We start from the raw sequence: 21135 nt of genomic DNA on the forward strand, positions 1-21135 counted from the left end.
TGATATGAATTTATTGGGATCCAACCAAAAAGAAGCTGCGTGCAATTCTAAAACATGTGTGGGACAATAGAATTAGGCGCACTAAAATAGCACTTATGGAATCTGCTCTCAACTATTTTTCTCTGTGACCAATGTTTCAAAAAAATCCATAGCACATCCAATCGGCGAGACCTCCGTATCATACTTCAACTGTTTTAAACCACTTGAATCGAAAAAGAAACTGCGATCGAACAGCTCAAATAATCGAGTCATAGACGGTGTCACAATTCAACTTGTTGAATTGTCTGGTTCGGCTTTTAAAACATTACTTGTGACATGCTTCTCATTGTTTGCTTATATATTTCACCAAACACTCAAATTAAATATTGTGACATTGGTCCATAGACTTGGACTTTACATCTAACTGCAATATATTGTTTGTTTCTTTATTATAAAATAAAATTCTCATGGTGTTGCAAGATCCCTCACCTACTGCAAATAATGGTAGCAAAAAGAGCACATCCAAGTGGCTAACAAAGAAAAAAGACAGTGAATTAATCAAATGAAGTTAAAGGAGCTGTGAATGTAGTTGAAGGGATAATAAGGGTATATTTGTATTAGTGGTATGTAATGGAATACAAGGAAATGCTACAGAAATATGTCACTATGTGAACAAGTACATTTTGCAGTACTCTAAAATATTCAATTAATGTGTTAGTTTTAGTTGACAGTTAGTTGGTAAATCTGTTATGAAAATTACTAGTATGTTAGAGTTAGTTACACTAATCATAGTTTAATTTGCTCTCTATAAATCAATACCAGTAATGTACTAAACTGTTTCAATCAATTGCATATTCATAAGTCATAACAAAGTTTTGTTTTCTTTGACATTTCTCTCAAATTCTCTCAACCCTTAAACTGTTTCAACCTGAAAAAGGAAGGATACCTTGCCAAGGAACTAAAGCAGCATTACCAATAAATTATAATGATCAACGCGACATTTGAAGCCACAGTTTTATTTGTTCCCTCTCAAATACAAATTCAAGAAGCATTTTTTCCTTTGATAATGGCAAAGATATAAATTATGTTGAAGGGTTCTTGCTGCAGAATCTAACTCTGATTCAAACCCCGGATACATAGAGTTTAAAGAATCTCAATCTGATTTTGTTGAAGATGGCGAAAGTGACACTTCATGTGTATGACTTGACCAATGGATCAGAGAAGATGAACAGCACTATTGTTCACATCAACAAAATTTTCAAGAATGGTATTGGTCTTGGTGGTATCTTCCACAGTGCTGTTCAGGTCTCAATCTGTGTCTCTCTTTTCTTTCTTTTTGTTCTCTTTAGGTGTAGAATATAGGAATGTGTTAGTATTGTTTTTGTCGTTTGAGAATTGTAACTGTGAATTGAGTCTTGAATCTTTTGTCTCTCTTATAATAATCATAGATTAGTAGTAACAGTAACAGAAAAAATGCGTCAAATTTCGCTACATGTCATTAAGGGAAAAAAAAAATTAGAATAGACCAATAGATAAATAGTTTTGAAGATTACGCGTAAAAGCACTTGATAGTAGAAAACTAAGACAGAAAGCTTTGCTATATGCTATGAAGCACCAACACATGTTGACATTTGTATTAATTTGAGAAATTGGAATAATCAAATGTGACCGCATCCGCATGTGTGAATGTTAGACATGCCTTCAATCTGAAGTAACAGTGCTACATCGATCGAAATTCATTAGAGGGAAATACTTATATGCCTATTGAAGTATTGATTTAATTGTATATATGGTGACATATTAGGATGATTGTGTTGTGGCACTGTGACAGGTTTATGGAGATGATGAATGGTCATTTGGATTCTGTGAGGAAGGTACTGGTGTTTTTAGTTGCCCTTCAAGGAAGAATGCAATGTTTACATATAGAAAATCCCTTGTTCTAGGGAAAACAAACTACAATATTTTCAAGGTCAATCAAATATTAAGAGAACTTAGTAGAGAATGGCCAGGAAATTCTTATGATCTCTTCTCCAAAAACTGCAACCACTTCTGCGATGAATTTTGTCTAAGACTAGGTGTACCAAAACCTCCAGGTAAATAACTATTTATTTGATGTTGTTTTTGTTACCTACATAACTACATTGTCTTTCTAAACAATGACTTAAGAGTAAAGTTATATGATTTAATGATGAATTATAGCCTTTTTATTATATTTTTCATGACAGGTTGGGTTAACAGGTTTGCTAATGTTGGTGATACTGCTATGGAAGTGGTTGGGAATACAGCATCACGATTCCGGCAAGCAAAAACGGAGATTGTATCAGCAACCAAAGCAGCATACAGATTCCTGTTTTGTGTTACAAATAATGTTAAAACTGATATGGATGATTCCCCCTAGCAATTCAGATAGAAGAGAATCTTCGAATAGAGTTCAAGCTGCTTTGTTGAAAAATGTTTTTACTAATGATATGGAACCATCTACTTCTAGTAGTTCAGAAGCTAAGAATCCCACGAGAGGTTAAGCCTCAACAACAAATAGGAAAAATAACATGACCAAGCAATGATATATATGGTAGTGGAAGCTAGCATAGGTTTACTATATATGTACAGTTATTCCAAAAAGAAAATGTACAGTTAGAATTTTCTGTTCAACTCTTTATTGGTGCTTTGTTTGCAAGACTGTTTATTGAAAAATTGATGGCATTGTTCTGCCTAATCTGACTTGATTTTAAGCAGATTGTACACAAATCCTGTGGTGATTGAATTTGGTGGTTTGCAACACAACGCATACCATATGGTTTTTCAGCAAATATTCTTCAGGTCAAATATGAATTAAAGTTATGTGAGATTAATATTAGTTAGAGCTTGGAGTAAAAGCTGGATACAAATACATGGATTAGAGATATAATGATCATAGGAATATGATAGGTATATAACTGAATTTATAACATATGGAGTATGTTAAAAAGCCTCTACAGTGTCTGAGTCAGAAGAGGTATTCTGCATTCACACACATACAAAGTCATCAATCACTCACTCAAGTGTTTTAACGTTATTAGGTCAGCATTTCCAAGTACAATAGTATTTCATTTGCCACTTTGATCTGCCTCTAATCACACGGCATTACAAAAACAGCAAATCACAAAATTTAGGATAACTGTAATGACATAAGCCATGAGGTAATGTGGATCTGATTATCAATATTCCAAAGGTTAAAAGGAGTGACGTTTAACTGCATTAGCAAAAAAGGAAGAATTTTAGGAAGTAATTTCAATGCTAACATCTTCACAAGATTAACAAAGCACATATAGAATATATGAAAAATGTAATAAATAATTCAAAAGTGCAACTATAGTGTAAATCATGAGGTCTCCACTCATATTATTGCCACTGATAATCAGCTCAAAAACGTATAGTTTCCCTACAATACTTCAGAGTATGAAAGTCATCACTCCACAAAGAAAATTAGCAGCTCCACATACAGGTAAACAAAATCAGAATAAAACACAGTGACACTGCCAACACGTTCGATCACAGCAGAAGCAGAATGTGTTGTTTGACAAACACAAGACTCGCGATATATAATATAATATAGTTATATACACATGAAAGACCTCCAATAAAACAACAAAAGACTCAAGTAACCAGCAAAGACACGATTAATCCGGCGACATTCGAGCATCCGATTAGAAGAGTATCCTATCCTCATCTGCATTCTCTGCAATTTGGAGTGATCTAACTGCTTGTGCTGCTATAAGATCAACAGAAAATCTTGTAGGATCCCATCTTGCTTCTTCGTAAATTGGTTCGTGCAAGTTGTTTTCAAAAGGACCGGACGAGATAGACCACTTGCCATTTTCAGCAGTGACGGACCATGTACCACCATCTAGATTCGGAAAGCAAGCTCTTTTCCCACCCATGAAGAACTCAAGATTATGATTATAATCATCCCAGGTCTTGCAGTCAACCTTATATGAATCATCTGCGTCTTCACCGAGTAGAACATGTAGAGCGACAGCTTCTGCAATTGCAGCACCCTCTTCATCAAGTCTCTGTTGTTCTTCTTTCTTCTTCTGTTTCTTTTTTTCCAGTTCCGATATGATGGCAGCAGAAGTAGCTAGAGCTTTTTCCAACCGTCTCTTTTTCTTTTCAGCCTGTTTAAGACGATCCAGCTCATCTTTGACCTGCTTCTTCTTTGCCTTCCTCACATGTTGCACTTTATTACATGCCATGTTATCCATTGAACTTACCAACGACATAAATACTTAAAAATGATTGTTCTGAAACCCTATCCTTCAAGAGAAATCCTTTAGAGTTGTATAAATTTTCCTATAACTTTTTCACCTAAAAACTATTATGCTAATGTAATAATAAATTCTAATTAGTTGAAGTATCAAGACTAGTACTATTGAAAAGTTCCAACCACTACACCCACTCAGGTCTGTAGGAATACCTCATTTTACGCACTATGCAGTCCCAAAAAGAAACGACAGGAGACAACATCAAAGAAAATTCATATGCACTCTTGGATCCATCCATTGGCCCCATTCTCCCTAACTTCCCACAACACTTGCATTCGCCCATCCCGAAAAGGCCAACAGGTTTGCAATACTGTTAATAAATCTGCACCGAGAAGCTACACTCTGACTCCAGTACACCCTTCCCAACTGCAGTTTAAGGCAAAATACAGCAAAATCATCAAAAACTGAAAGTACTCACAAATATAAAGAGACATGATTCATTTACAAGTAGATAGTATGCAAATACATAATGACAGGAATCAAAATATCTCACCAATCACCATAAATCAAACTTCTGTTATAAGTATCCAACTAGTGATATGTATACACAGTCATGAGAATAGACAGTATTAGGAATCCAATTGTTATACAGATACTGCTACAAATAATTGTCCAAGTTTTAGTCACATTATAACCACATTAAATTAGTTTGATTTCAAAACTCTAGAACCAAAAGCAATACATCACATTCTCAAGTCATGTGGATAAGTTAACTTTAAAATTGTACTCCCTCCATCCCATGATATAAGCAAAAAAATATTTTCACACTTATTAAGAAAAGTAAAACATGATAATTTCAAGGATGACTTTTGTGTTTTTGTTGAAATAAGTTTCATGAGAAGATGTAAAAAGAGTTTTTATTGGTTATTAATTATGGGAAAAAGAAGAGAGAGAGTAAATTAAGTAAAAGTCTATCTTGAAAATGATAATAGTTTTTTTTTCTTATAATTTGGGACATGAAAAAGTGATTTTTTTTCTTATAATATGGACGGAGAGAGTACATCTGTGTTATGAGTACTAAGCTAGATAAATTATTCAAAAACAAGCAGGCCCTTACAGAAGGGAGATAAACCAAATCATAATAAAAACTTAATAAATCAAAGTAAGACATGATCTAAGAGAAACAGATAAGTGATACCCACGTCATCAAATCAACACTGGTTTATCCAAACATATGTAACTGAATAGTATTAACATCTAATCTGAGTATTAACATATATTAATAAAAAATATGAACAACTAAGAATACCACACCCATCTAACAATAAATATCAACACTGAATATCAATCACTTGAAATTTATGTCCTTGAATAACTAATATAGTGTATAAATAGATCAATTATCATTGCCTCAACAGAATATCCATCAACCCTCAAGCCAATTATATTCAGTAAGCTTAATTCTATATTTTTTCAATAAAATAAAAAAAAAAAACACAAGAGCTGATTTTCCATCCGATAAATTCAATTTGCAACAAAAGAAACCCTAAAAACAACAAAATCATCATAACCCTAATCAGATCTATCCAATTTATCATAAACCAATTCAATTAACTCAATTCAGGTATAATTCATGCACCCCCAATTACAAAAATCACAAGATCTACTCAACCCAAATTATAAAAACCTCAATTTTCCCCAAATTCAATCACTCGAATAAAAAATTAAAACCAGATCCAAATACAATCAAATCAAAATTCAATAGATAAATTAAAAAGAAAACAACCCATCACATAAAAAGGTAAAATTTGAGAAATGAAACCTGAGGGAATGGCATAGAGAGAGAAAAAGGGGATGAATTGAAGTGATGAATTTGGGAAGGTAGAAGAAGAAATTCAGAAAAAATAAAGGAGAAGTGATTGTTGGTAACGGAAGTAGTTGGATCTAGAGATGAAAACGTAGTAGGGTAGGAAGAAAAATATAAAGTGATGGAAACTGAAAAGTCATGAGAGAGAAAGAGAAAGAGAAAGAGAGAGAAAATTGATGAATGAGGATATATAAGAAGAAGAAGTAACTAACCGATAACATGATGAGAAGGGAAAGGAAAAGAAACAACAACGGTGTCGTTCTCGAATGATGTTGGGACACGTGTGATGTGAATGATGAATGATAAAGGACATTCCAGAAAAATAAAATAATCTTACTCATGACTTTTCTTTTTTGTGCAGTGATATTTCGTCTTTGTTTCGGATCGAATGGACACGTGGCCCCGTTATGGTTTGGCGTGGGACCAACCTATAGGGTTCGTGGGTGGGTGGGGCTCGCCCTACCCGGGTTATAGTTATACTTATCTCTGAGATACGATTTCTGTCAATGGGCGGGTCACGGGGGCGGTTCGGATTTTGTTTCAATCCTTACCATATCTTATTATCTCTTGTTGCTTTCTTTTTTAATAGTGGCAGTATTTTTATTTATATTTTTTTTTATTTACCACCAATATTCGGTCATGGATTGCTTAATCTGATTTGGATTAGTTCTGACATCAAGTAATTTTAGTCTTCTGAACTAGCACACCATATGGAAGTAGATCGATTTTCACTCTTCTCAGTTTTGCTTTGGATTATTTGGCAGCATAGGAACAATAAATATTGGAGAAATGAAGTAGAATCGGTCAATGTTGTGTGTGATTGTGACATTAATCTTTTAACAGGTTGGAACCAAGCACAAGAAATGAAACAAAAGCAAAGTAGTATTCAACCAACTATGGTAGGTCCTAGGTGGTCCAAATCATTGATTGGAAGCTACAAATGCAATATAGATGCATCCTTCTCCACTATTCTCAACAAAGTGGGTATAAGATTGTGTGTTAGAGATGATCAATGAAGTTTTGCACTTGCTAAGACGGAATGGTTCTCTTCGATTACGAATGTGAACATTGGTGAGGCGTTGAGGCGTTGGGACTGTTGCATGTCATGAAATGGATTCAAGATTTACAGCCGAAGCATGTGAATTTTGAGTTTGACTCGCAAATTGTTGTAACTAAATTTCATAGTAAGAATATAGATGAGTCTGAGCTTTGTGATATTATTAAGGATCGTGGGACCATGTTTAACACACATTTTAGAAACTCCCGAGTTGAATTTATTAGGAGGCAAATCAATGAGGTCGCTCATGTATTAGCGAGACAGACCACATCTTTAGCTAGTTTCCACATTTTCATCGATGAAGTAGATACTTTACGTTAAAAAAAAAGAAGAAGTAATTCTAGTCTTCTCTCGATCATAGTTGTTGGGATTAAACCACAATTTTTTCGTCAAGTTCATAGTCAATCACCACTATACCAATAACGATTGGTCTATTTTATTTTTAAATTAACTCATATCATTAATAGCACTATTTTGTATTCTGTATGTAATTAATTTGTCAAAAAAAAATTATATGTAATTAACTACATTGTGTTCAATACAACGAGGAATACAATAAAAAAAATTACAATTAGACTAAGGTTATGTTTGGATTGATGAAATAAGATGGAATTAAATGGAAAGAGGTGGAATAAAATAATGTTACATTGTTTAAATTTGACAAATAATAATGGAATGAAATAGAATAGGATGAAATGAATTTCATCCCATATCATCACTTACCTTCAATTTTGTTTCTATCTTTTTAAAAATATCCAAATAATGAAATGATAGATTTATTTCATTCCGCCCCATTCCATTACACTTCACTCTATTCCGCTCTGCTTTATTCTATTGTATTCCATCAATACAAACAGATCCCAAGATATAACCGATTTAGCTAAAGTATAAGTTGTCGAGTTCGATTGGCGTTTGAGAAATTTTACCTCAAAGTTTGAATACAAACTACAAATATTGTAATAAATTATTATAAATAAAATTTGTCCAAAAATTATAGAAAGCTCAAACAAATGTATTCAAATCAAACATTGCATCTTATATATAAATAACAAGTCGAAGACGAAACAAACAAACAAAAAATTACCAAGTGAAATGGTGCAAGCAAGCTTCCAAATTAATAGAGGGAATGAAAATTTGCAAGTTGCAACTAGGGTGTCAAATGTAATCCCCGGACACGACTTAGGGTATGTTTCTTTCAGCTTTAAATAAATGATTTTTTTAAAAAAAATTCTAAAGATTTTTTTGCAGAGATAATGAAAAAAATCTAAAGTTATTTGTCGTTTGTTTAAAATCATAAAAATATTTTTTTTTAAGACAGTGAGGAATGATGAGTGATAAAAAAATCAATTTTGATAAAAGCTGTTGAAAATAGATTCTCAAGGTCTATTTGTTATAATTTTTTTTAAAATAGATTCTTATAGTGTTACAAAATAGATATTCTTACAATCTTATATTAGGTATTTAATCATTTTATTGAAACTTTTTTTGGATATCAAAATTTCGAAAAATCACTTAATTTTGAAACTATTTCAAATAGATTTTCAAAAAAATCATTTTTGAAATATAACTTTTGAAAAAATTGTGATTTTGACTATGTTTTGATCTTCAACAATGTGTGTTTATGTTATATGATGTCAAAATTAGTGTTTCTATTTTCAAAAAACGAATATAAAAAAACTTGTAATATTTTGAAAAACAGTTTTAGAAAATCTATTTTAAAAAAATCTATTTTCAAACGGGATCTCATTTTGATGAAAATAATGATTTTTTTACTAAAATAATTATTTTAAAAAAATCTGAAACAAATATAAGTAAGATAAAAAAAATAGATTTTATTTTTTAAAAAAAAAAAATCTGAAACTAACAAACCCTTATTCCAACCAAAAGTAATAAAATGGGCCTATGAATTTATTTCATAAGCCCAACAAGCACAACACTATGTGGTTTCCACCTCATTGGTCCACCATGGACAAATGTGTATGTTTCTATGAAAATTTTAAAATATTCCCTTCAAAAACAAATTTGAATTTATGTATGCACACTGTAAATTTTTAAAAATTCCCAATTTAAATTATAGAATTTGATTTGAGTATTTTCGGGTTCAAAGGGCACACGAAGGTGTAGGGTGAGAGAAGATAAATTTGAATGGTGTTGTTTTCTCCTAGTTCGAGTTCTATAACTTGAAATAAGCAAAACACTCCCCGAGTTTTAATACTGGAGTGGGAGATTTTTGAATTTTCAAGCAAATTAGAGTGAAAGAAGAAGAATTGGAATGACGTTTTTTACCATTTGAAGTTCTACAACGAGCAATAAGCAAAACATCCATAGACTACTAAATCTCGATTATAGGGAGTATTTTGGTGTTTTTCTCCCAATGTGTTCTCATCCCTCCATAGTCCATAGTAATTGGATGAAATTGAAAAGAAAAAAATTAGGTAACAAAAATAAATGGAATAAGACAAAGGTGGGAAGGGAAGGGTGTGTTGAAATTAATTCATATTGCCTTTGTATACTAAGGAAGAGTTACTAGCTTCATTGGCTTGTAACCGTTTTAGATTCGTTTGTTATTTTAGTTGTAACAAATTAATAGAGTTTAGGGAAGTAGTTAGAGGTTGTTACTTGTCTGTTAAGTAACTTGGCCATAAGCAATGCAGTATAAATAAGTGATACCATTATAATTTTGAGTTAGCGTGTAATCAATAAATTTCCCTCTTCTTCCCTATCACCTTCATTCATTCAATAAGGAATAACAAAGTGTGTGTGTGTGTGTGAAAATACATTGTGTATCAAGCACATAGTGCTGAAGCCTTAATTGGCGCGCATTTCAGGTGTGTGCTTGTGTTTGTATGAGTGTAGCTGTGCTGAAATGAATGACACTACACAAATGCCGACTTGGATCCTCGGCTGCAAATTCTTCTGCAATTATCTCAATTGTTCGATTGATCCGACGACATGGATTAAAATGAAATATAATAATAAAAAAAGAGCTAAGCACGCACATCCCAAAACACAAATCAATGAGAGATAAAGTCAAATAACCCAACAGGCCAACACAACAACAAAAAAATTGGTAAGTACTAATTCAAGACACTAGAAATGTAGGAAAATAAACTGCAAACAAAGGAGCTTTGGCCTGGAAGTGTTCAATCATGCATGTTAATATTTTTGGAATATCAATATTAGTTTTGGAGCGAGTCTTGATTCTACTTTGGGGTTTGTTTTACTCACTGGATTTTGGGTGTTGGTGCTTTGTTCTTGCTGTAAAACAATTGGGTTCACCTTGTAAAAAAAACACGAGCTCAAGGCATAATAGAAAAAGAAAAAAAAAACAATTAAATTCATAGCAGCAGCATATATTTAAATATCTATCTCAGTGAGTGTATGAAGCGGACTTCTCAGTGTAATTTGGTATAGGTCTCTGGGATGCGCGTGCTTAGCTCAATCGAACATCTGAGATACTTGCAGTAGAGAAAGCTGCAGAAGAATTTGCAGTCGAGGATCCAAATCGGATATAAATTGGATATCCTTTATGTGCAACTGTATAGGCTAATTTTTTGAACTGGGTAGAACTGCAAAATGTTACACATCTGTTTGTTTATCTGTAACTTTTGTTTTTATTCTCTTATCCTGCAGTGATGCCATGTACTATTATTACTAAAACTGTACAAGGCTACACATTCAAATCATTTCATTCATTAATCGAATCGAATTGCTCTCCACACTAACAATTCTATAAAACAGTTCTAGTACTAGTTGTTTTGTCATATGATTCATGAGCCGGTATATGATCTTGTTCTTCTACTTATCTCTTTCTCTAGCTCTTCCAACCCTCCCACTTCTTCAACTTCCTGCACCATATTTTGTGACACAATGTGTTATTAGCACCCACAGAAAGCATTTATAGTTTAAATACTATCATAGAATTTTTACAACTTGATTATTTTGAATAAAATACTATTCATTAACGCCAATGGACTTTCTTTAGTAGATAGACGAAATAACAATAGTCATTGAAAATTCACACACAAGTAGAAGAGTCGAGATTCAAACTCTGGTCATGACATTCGACATAACAATTTTAACATTTTTACTAGTTGAACTAGAATTTGTGTAAAACACCAATGAACTTTTTACCGCGAATCATAACATGCACTTATGTGAACAAAAAAAAATAGGAAAAGAGAACATGAAGTGGCTGACCTTTGGTCCTAAAAAGAGCCCATATGGCACCCCTTTGAATTTGTCCGAATGGTGGAGCTACATACAAAAACAAACAACAAAATCAAAAGACACCACCAAATCAGATCCTATTTCCACAAGAAACAGAAACACACACATGCCACTTCTATTTTCCATAGTTTATTTTACTAAACAAATGTGAAAATATACTTAGCATTATACTTCACTAATTAATACTGTAATTCTTAATTACTTGATGAGCAGCAGCAACTCTTGTGAAATAAGGCACGTTGGCAATGGGACCCACAGGGAATCTCTTATGAACCAATCCATCATGGACAAACATGTATGCAATCCCAAACACTGTAATTCCAAGACCCTGCTCCAAATATGAGGATAAGAATGTCATTTCATAGAAAGTGTAGGGGGGTATTATCGTGAAATTGCTGTCATTATTATAATTTCATTAAACAGATCCCAATAAACCGCTAATTAAGGGACTAATTAAAAATTAGATTGTGAAAGATACACTTACTGCACCAAAACAGAGTCCAGGAAGCAATCCCTTGTTAAAAAAACCGAATGAGAGAAGTGCAATTGCAGGGACAGCATTAATTATTGCAAAAACATCATTAAGCTCAAATGGACCTTCTCTTGGTCGATGGTGTGACTGCAACAATTCAAGTTTCAATAATAATCAACACTAATTCATTGATTGAAACATGACGTCACTGACATGTCGATACCAATAATAATTTGAGAAAATAACATAATTTAATGTAATTATAAATATTGGTGTCGCATATTTGACCCAGACACGTCTAAACCCAAGAGTGTATGTGCTACATAGCATGCTATGTGAAAAAGAAAGAAAAAAAAAAGGTGAAGAATTGGAAGCAAACCTCGTGCATATGCCACAAGGAAGCATGCCATAGAACCTTATGAGCCCATCTTGCCCAAAACTCCATACCCACCTATAAAATCAAACATACCCACATGAATTTAATCTTCAAAAATACCAAATTTCATTTTCAATTGCTGAATTGGAAAAAGGGTCAAAACTTACAGCAGCACCCACTGAGAGGGCAAATGTACCAAACATTTCAGACCAAGGAACCTCTCCACCACCCTATAATTAACATAAAAACCCAAAATTAGTCAAAAACCAATGTTAAAATAACTAATTAAGTTACCCCTCTGCTCACATTTATAAGCAAAAATGTAACAATTTTAGATTATTCAATAATCTAAAAAGTTTGATTTCTGCTTATAAATGTGACCGGAGGGAGTGATCGATTTCGGCTGGCAAATACACCGCAACTTTTAATGTACCTCCATTTGCCATGAGAATCTATAATAAACAGCTAAAATTGCCATAGAGGTAACACCAAAGCTAGACATTACAGCAGCAACAAGGTAAGTGAACCTTTGTGACTTTTTTCTAGCCAATTTTTGTGTAACTAAAAAATGAGGGTTGGTTTTATTAATGGGAGGTTCTGAGTTTTCCTCTGTTTTAATTTGGGTACTGTTTTTTGGATCATCCGTGATAACACAAACGGTGAAGCGCTTCTTAGTTGTTGTTCTTGTTTGTGTTTGAAGGATTTTGCTATGACGGAAGTCTCTTAAAGGGGTGAAGAACAACAGTGTTGAGGTTGTTTTAGGGGAAGTTAAGGTTTGGGGGAGTTTGTAGGGTTTTAAGGTTGTGGCGGTGGAAAGTTCTGCCGCCATGGATTGATCGAGTTGTACGATGAAACAGTTTTAAGGTTGTTTTTGTTTTTGTTTTTGTTTGAGAGAGATAGATAGAGAGAGATGTGTGTGTGGGAAATGAATGAAAGTGTGAGACACGCCAATGGGATGGATAGATGTATATAAACCACAACTTTGTGGTGTGTTTGCCGAGTGTGTAATAAAACAATGAAAAATAAAAAATAAAAAATAAAGAAAGTTAGGAGGTGGTGTGGAAGGTCGGTTTATTTTCAAATACAAGAAATAAAATAAGAAACTAGTGGAAGGAACTATTAAAGATCTTTCAAGTTGTAGAAATATTGCATGAAATATGTAGGATCGAAATTCAAATCCTAGTATTGAAAATTGTTTATGAGAAAAAAGAATATGTATCGATTTTACCTTGTCTAATTACAATTATATTTTTTGTCACGTTATGTCATTTTAACTCTACTTTTTTTATATGACATGAAAGATTGAAGTCTTTTTTATTGATGGTCGGTGTAAAATTAATTTATAGTGACAATGATATCCTTTAAACTCTTTATTTATTTTTTTGAAACAAACTCTTTATTTGTTTTAAAAGGTAAAATTTTGGTCGGTATATTTACTTGATAAAAAAAAATCTTTCAAGTTTTCTTAGACATCTCCCATTTCCTTTTCAAAATATTTATACAAATAATGAAAGTCGGGATGATAAAATTAAAGGGAAATATTCATTTTGGTATGTTAATCTACTGCTTGCTGTCAAATTAGTTCCGGCTCAAACAAAAACATAAAAGAGTCCCTGATACTACAATTCATTAGCCACTTTACTTCTTAATGTTAATAACGTTTAAAAAAAAAAAAAAAACTAATGTGACATTTTTTTTTGAACAATTGACTCGTTGATGTGGCATATTGTGGAACAAATGGATTAATGATGTGAGTAGGGACAAAAATGACATTACAAAAACATTTCGTACTTTTAAATCCCTAAATTTCAAATTTGTGTTACAATGCGAGCAAACCCCTTACTCGCGTCTTACAATGCGAGCACCCCCTTGCTCGCTTACTAAAAGGCGAGCACCCCATGCTCGCTTCCTACAGAGCGAACATATATGGTACTCAAGATTGTGTGGTCAGTGACGCACCAGACAATTGTGTGGTGAATTTTTTTTAAAAGGCTAGTGTAAATAAGTGTATTTGGTTTATTTGGTTTCAGTAACTACTCAATATGTGAAAATGGAGAATATAGATTTTACACCTAACTCCCACCTAGCTGCAGTTTACTACAATTAGGGCAATTCGAATTTGTTCAGAATCAATGTTGATGTTACACTAGGTGATCTGAAGAATCAACTGATCGAACTCAACCGCCATCTCCACGGACCGGATCAAAGAAGGGTGACAGAAGTAGTTTATCGTCGTCCGTCGGTTCGCTTAGACGGAAATGTATTCTTCACCAAGATGAAACTTCACAACGACGAAGATGTGAGATCAATGTTCTCTATTTTTTCTCAGTACATGACGAAGGGACCGATCGAGCTAGACGTTAATTTGGTTAGATATGTCGAAGATATTTTGGCAAACATGGTTGGACCCGGAGATGGTGAAGTTGAAACAATTAATTTAGCCGATGATTTTTAATGTATTGTTTTTTAATGAACTTAAATTTATGGTTATATTTAATGTCTTTCTTGTTAATTTTAATGTTTTGTTTACTGTTTTTTTTAATTAATGAGAAGTTTATTGTTTTATTTACTAATTATTTATTGTTTTATGTCTGTGCTCGCATCCTAAAGAGTGAATCGTGTATACGAATTGTACATGTTCGTTGTCTACTCATCGAACGATAACAGTATACACACAACAAAATTTATTTCATTAATATTAATTAAAACGATGAGACTTACATCTTAAATTAACAACCCATCAGTTGAGGTTGTTCGGACGGAAGAGCGTGGACACCAAAGGCAACAAATTTCCTGTTACCGATACATTCTCCCTTATTTGGCCCGTCGGGCCTTTGCTTCTTTACTCGACTCAATTTCAATTAGTTATAATATTCCTAATTAATTTGGACACAAAAGTCCAATGTCGACTAGAATAACATTCTCAACCATGGTAAAAACATAACACCGATAAGAATATTATAACTAATCGATAACAGACTATAATGTCGTTTACACCAAACTAACAACACTTAAAAATAAAAATTAAAAGACACAAAAAAAAGAAGAAGAAGAAGAAGAAGAAGAAGAAGAAGAAGAATGACCGAATGAGAGAGTGAAACTTGGGCGGCAGGATTGAATTTCTATCTATTCAATTGTGAAACTTGTAAGCCAAAACTTAATCTCCCTTTTATATTTAACCTTTCTTTGTCGGGGGATCTTCATCTTTGTTGTATTGCCTTAAGAAACGCCAATGCATATGGATCGTAGCGAACAACTCTAGAAGAAGACTTGTTGTTTTGTCGAGGAATCTTCATCTTTGTTGAAAGAGTGCGAACCCTAATTCACAGTTGAAAGAAGAAGAAGAAGACAATGGTTCTCTCTCCATCTATTAAATATTAGACCTTGAGTTATCAAATCTTTTTTGACTTATCTATCAAGTTATCAAATCTTATCCATCAAGTTACCTATTTATATATCTACTACTAATAATATAATTTTTTTTTTCTTTTTCAGGATGTTTGTTATCTAGTAACAATCAACTAATAAATATATTAAAAGTAATATTTGTTCCATCAATTTTAATAATATTTTAAATTTTCTACCCTTAAATATAATTTTAACTCTAAAGATATGAAAATCTATACCTATATGTAAAGAGAATAAAAAAAATTTGGTGTGAACTTTTCATAATACCAACAATACTTTTGAACTTTTTTTAGCAGCAACAATCTTTTATTAACAAAATAACTATAATATAATACATGTTTTTTTTTTGTTAAAAAAAGTATCACGCATTACGGCTATAAAAAAAAGAAAGAAAGTAATACGCATAAAAATAGGAATAAAAAACAGTAAAAAAAATATTCAAAAAAAAAAGAATACAATAAAGAATAAGAAGAATAGCATAAAAATAAGAACAAAATGATAAAAGATACGCATTAACGTAGGAACTCAATCTAACATATAACAACTTTTTCTTTCCTATAAATTTGGATAAATATTTTTCATTTATTATAAAAAAAAACTTAATTGCATATTTATTCCTTATTTTTATTTTAGATTTCAATTTAGTTTCTTATGTTTAAAAATGAGGGTTGGGTTTATTATTGGGAGGTTCTGATTTTTCCCTCTGATTATGAGCGTTTTAGCTAAGTGTAGGGAGTGAACAACTGCTATTGGTGCAAAAAAGGGAGGCAACTGCTACATGTTACGGAGTACATTATTTCTAAGTGTCTTAACATGTCTGACTTCAAATGAGAGTAATTTTTTTTCTTTCAATTTCATTAACATGTGACTTGATAGATGGAGGACCACTTCAACGGTTTTGGAATGAACAATGAGCTTACGAAGAAAGTTAAGATGAAAAAAGAAGAATTTTTAGGGATAAATTAGAAGAAGATAATAAGTTGTGAATCAAATAAACCACATGATGTGTAGTTAATTTTTTTTGAAGATTATTACTTCTCTTATGATACTTCGAGATATTAAATTTGTTTAATATTCGGTCATAAAAGAGATTATTCCTTTAATTTTGAAGAACAATTAACATATTTAACCTTTTGTTTGAATTCATAGGTAGCTTATTCAATTTTATTTTTTTTCATGTGTTTTCAAGTTGTCTTGGAAAAACACAAGTTGTGTTTGCTTTGTATTTATTTCAATTTAATCTCTTTTCTATTCATCATCTCATTGTTATTAATACTACTCTTTGAAAAATATAATGTGGTTGATTTTTCTCCATATCATGTTTGTCTATTATTTTTTTTTTTTGACAAAAGGGATGTTTGTCTATTAACTTCTCTCTTAATTGTTTGTATACTCATAATTGGTTTCTCTTTTGCTATTATTTGTTCATAACAATATATCGGATATAGACAAAATTACACTAGAGATCTTTTATCTTATTTATTTGTAACACTTTAGTCCTTTATCTTTTATTTATAATATATAAGTCATTTTTTTTGGTACATAACATATAATGTGGCTTTGTCACATCAGTATTATGTAAGTTTATATATATATATATATATTATTCAATCAAATAAAAAAAGTGTTGCTACAAAAAAATCTATAATATTCATCCGTGTAATCACTACAAGAATCCTTTGCATTACCTACAAAAAATTTCGTGGGAATAGTGCCTATTTTTGTATGGGTGGATCTCACAGGTGAAATATCTAGTTGCATTCTAAAATACATTTTTTTAGTCATAATCCTCTCTATATATTATCGACCATATACTGTGTTTTCTCTTCAACTACAATTCTTTCTTTATAACGTTATCCATTTTTTCTCTCTTGATTTTGATCATCTTATTATTGTTCATATACTTGTACTATGTCACTTTCTCAATAAACAAAAGTTTAATCCAGGCGTGGAACACACTCTATCTGTCCGCTAATGTACAATAAATAAAATTTAATCCAATAATAAAAAATAAAATTCAACTTGGTAAACTAATAAATTATAGCCATAAAAGATAATAATGTTGATTGAAAACTTCCTAAACCGTTCATATTTTCATATAATGTGCATCATAAAATACATTATTTTAGTCATAATAATCCTATATCAATAATTTGGGACATTATCGTTGCAAATCCAGAAGCATGGACATTCCAGTGAGTTTAGTTTTATCATATTATTTGTAGGCATTTTGCCGTTGTATGCTATTAACTTGCTGTGAGTTTGTTCGCAGATTCATCATTTTTGTTTTTAGTTATGTTGAATTTGTACTTGAATCTGATGTATACTATCGATTATTGGAATGAATGAATATCGTTGTTTTCTTGTGTCAAAAAAAAAAGTTTAATCCAGGCGTGGAATGCGCTCTATGCCTCTATCTAGCCGCTAGTGTACAATAACTAAAATTTAATCCAGTAATAAAAAATAAAATTCAACTTGGTAAACTAATAAATTATAGCCATAAAAGATAATAATGTTGATTGAAAACTTCCTAAACGGTTCATATTTTCATATAATGCGCATCATAAAATACATTACTTTTTCTTTTTGGGTAGAAATAAAGAATTTAATTTATATGCACCGGCGGTGTAAAATTATTTTGTACATGCGTCCAATAATATACCGACACATCATGTATGGTCATTAAAAACACATGATGTGTCACATTCATTAAATAATGTGACAACACGTCATTGGATGTATGTGTAAAAAAAATTTACACCGACGGTGCACAACAATTAAACTCAGAAATAAAATACATTACTTTATTACTTTATACCGTAAAAAAAAAAAGAAAAATACATTAGTTTATTCATAATCCTCTATATATATCGACCAAAATACCTGTGTTTTCTCTTCTAACTACGAGCATCATGTCTCATCAAAACATTAAGAGTCCAAGATTCCAAAATTTCTATGTAATTTTCTTTATAACTTTATACTTTTTTTTTCTCTTGATTTTGATCATCTTATTAACCAAATTTTGGTTCGTCGTACATTTGTTCTATGTCACTTTCTCAATAGTTTTATGTTGCATATTTTTGTCTAACCGTTACATGTAATGATTATTATTTTGTGTATGCAGATTATTGGTGTGATCTCTGCAGTTCTGATATTTGGATCATTAGTAGAATGCAGAGTACCAAGTAGTTCTAAATTGAACAATTTTGATTACACTGCTATCAATTGCAGAAAACACAGTGCAATTTTGACAGATTTCGGTGCTGTTGGTGATGGAAAAACCCTCAACACAAAAGCATTTAATTCAGCAATAACCAAACTTAGCCAATATGCAAATGATGGTGGTGCATTACTTATTGTTCCACCTGGTAAATGGTTAACTGGTAGTTTCAATCTCACAAGCCATTTCACTCTTTTTCTTCAAAAAGATGCTGTCATTCTTGGATCTCAGGTATATTTATAGAGTCACTCTTTTATTTTGTAGCAATTGAATTATTTCATAATTGATTAAATGGTTGTCATTATGACACAGGATGAAGCAGATTGGCCTGAACTTCCTGTGTTACCGTCTTATGGACGAGGAAGAGATGCACCTGATGGACGGTTTAGTAGTCTCATTTTTGGAACTCATCTCACTGATGTTATAATTACTGGTAACTATACAGATCAATCATTTTAATTAGTTTTATATTAAAATGAGAAAGTAATCTTCAAAATTGACCTATTTGAATTTGTTAATAAGGTAACAATGGAACAATTGATGGACAAGGATCTTATTGGTGGGACAAGTTAAAAAAGGAAGAACTTAAACTCACAAGGCCATACTTGATTGAGATTATGTATTCTGATCAAATCCAAATATCAAATCTCACTTTGATCAACTCTCCATCTTGGAATGTCCATCCAATTTACAGCAGGTTTGATAATGTTCCATATTTAATTTTCTACCCTTAAAGTGGATAAGTGGAATGTCCGGGGTTCGAACCTCGACCCCTACATAAAAAATGTGATGTCCTTACCAACTGAGCTAAGCTCATGGGGACGGACAAACTTAATGCATTCTTTTTCTTAATGTTATACAATATTTCATTATTCTAATTAAATTTATATCTTCAGTAACATAATTGTAAATGGACTTACCATTCTTGCACCAGTAGACTCTCCAAACACAGATGGAATAAACCCTGGTAATGTATTCTTATAGATTATTATATACTTTCTATTCAATGGAATTAAAATTATGGCATTCATATGAAAAAAGTTCAGTCACGATGTCTAAAATAATACTAACCAGCCACTAAGTATTTTTGGTCACATTTTGTTTTCTTGACAGATTCATGTACAAATGTTAGGATTGAAGACAACTACATTGTATCTGGTGATGATTGTATTGCAATAAAAAGTGGATGGGATGAATATGGAATCAAATTTGGAAAGCCGTCACAAAAAATAATCATTAGAAGGCTAACATGTATATCTCCTGATAGTGCTATGATTGCATTAGGTAGTGAAATGTCTGGTGGAATTCAAGATGTTAGAGCTGAAGACTTAACTGCCATCAACACAGAATCAGCTGTTAGAATCAAATCGGCTGTCGGTAGAGGTGGATTCGTGAAGGACATTTTTGTTAAAGGATTGAATTTGAACACAATGAAATATGTGTTTTGGATGACTGGTTCTTATGGACAACACCCTGATGACAAGTTTGATCCAAAAGCATTGCCGGAGATTAATGGAATAAATTTTAGAGATATTACAGCTAAGAATGTGACGATTGCGGGACAACTCGAAGGAATTTCTAATGATCCTTATACAGGAATATGTATTTCTAATGTGACTATCGAAATGAGTAATGTAGAAAAGGTAGAGAAGGTACCAAAGAAGAAGCTTCCATGGAATTGTACTGATATTTCTGGATTTACAAGTAATGTGGTTCCTCAACCATGTTCATTGTTGCCAGAGAAAGAGAAATTGGAATGTCCTTATCCAAGTGACAAATTGGCCATTGAAAGTGTTAAGTTCAAGACTTGTTCCTTCAAAAGTTAGTGTTATTTGATAATTATATGGATATAAAATTTGTACTTTAAAGCTATTATATAGTGGGTATGTTTGTTTAAGCTTTAAAAAGAGTGATTGTTTTTGAAAAAAATCTAGGGATTTTTTTTAGAGATTTTGAAGAAAATCTAATGCTATTTTCCATTTGTTTACAATTTATAAAAATCTATTTTCTTAGAAAATAGTTTTTTAAAAAAAATCAATTTTGAAGAAAACTACTGAAAATAATGATATATGGAGCAAAGCGACTTCTCATATGATGGGCAATAGAGGTAATCTCATATTATTCTTTGGAGTCGGTTTGTTACGGAAAGATTACATATCTATCTCATATTATTCCGATAATAGAAAAGATTTTTTTTAATACTACATAACAATATATTGTTTTATCTCGAATGCAAGGGTGTTTAAACTAGTTCTGTTTAAATTTGAATATAACAAGGAACAAAC

At 32.0% G+C, this 21135-nt stretch overlaps 4 protein-coding genes across 4 annotated transcripts; 2 read left to right on the plus strand and 2 right to left on the minus strand.

Annotated features, from left to right (window-relative positions):
• The first annotated feature begins 392 nt into the window (after positions 1-392).
• On the plus strand, positions 393-2517 carry LOC123885032 (deSI-like protein At4g17486). Its single transcript, XM_045934258.1, has 3 exons — positions 393-1284; positions 1811-2072; positions 2205-2517. Exons 1-3 carry the CDS (start codon positions 1153-1155, stop codon positions 2375-2377), a joined length of 567 nt encoding a protein of 188 aa, XP_045790214.1. The 5' UTR covers positions 393-1152; the 3' UTR covers positions 2378-2517.
• Positions 2518-3329: 812 nt separating this feature from the next.
• Positions 3330-4439, minus strand: LOC123922611. The gene has a single exon (XM_045975310.1). The coding sequence runs from the start codon at positions 4236-4238 to the stop codon at positions 3666-3668; it is 573 nt and encodes a 190-aa protein (XP_045831266.1). The 5' UTR covers positions 4239-4439; the 3' UTR covers positions 3330-3665.
• Positions 4440-10738: 6299 nt separating this feature from the next.
• LOC123901529 (beta-carotene hydroxylase 2, chloroplastic-like) lies at positions 10739-13179 on the minus strand. Its single transcript, XM_045951667.1, has 7 exons — positions 12656-13179; positions 12390-12452; positions 12226-12297; positions 11859-11993; positions 11577-11702; positions 11345-11401; positions 10739-10992 (listed from the first exon to the last, which is right to left on the minus strand). Exons 1-7 carry the CDS (start codon positions 13049-13051, stop codon positions 10915-10917), a joined length of 927 nt encoding a protein of 308 aa, XP_045807623.1. The 5' UTR covers positions 13052-13179; the 3' UTR covers positions 10739-10914.
• A 5356-nt stretch (positions 13180-18535) lies between these two features.
• On the plus strand, positions 18536-20928 carry LOC123898452 (probable polygalacturonase). The gene is made up of 6 exons (XM_045949411.1): positions 18536-18587; positions 18755-19081; positions 19163-19283; positions 19373-19547; positions 19747-19817; positions 19964-20928. Exons 1-6 carry the CDS (start codon positions 18543-18545, stop codon positions 20674-20676), a joined length of 1452 nt encoding a protein of 483 aa, XP_045805367.1. The 5' UTR covers positions 18536-18542; the 3' UTR covers positions 20677-20928.
• Positions 20929-21135: the final 207 nt, after the last annotated feature.

This window comes from Trifolium pratense, linkage group LG1, assembly GCF_020283565.1.
Source record: "Trifolium pratense cultivar HEN17-A07 linkage group LG1, ARS_RC_1.1, whole genome shotgun sequence".
Lineage (NCBI taxonomy): Eukaryota > Viridiplantae > Streptophyta > Magnoliopsida > Fabales > Fabaceae > Trifolium > Trifolium pratense.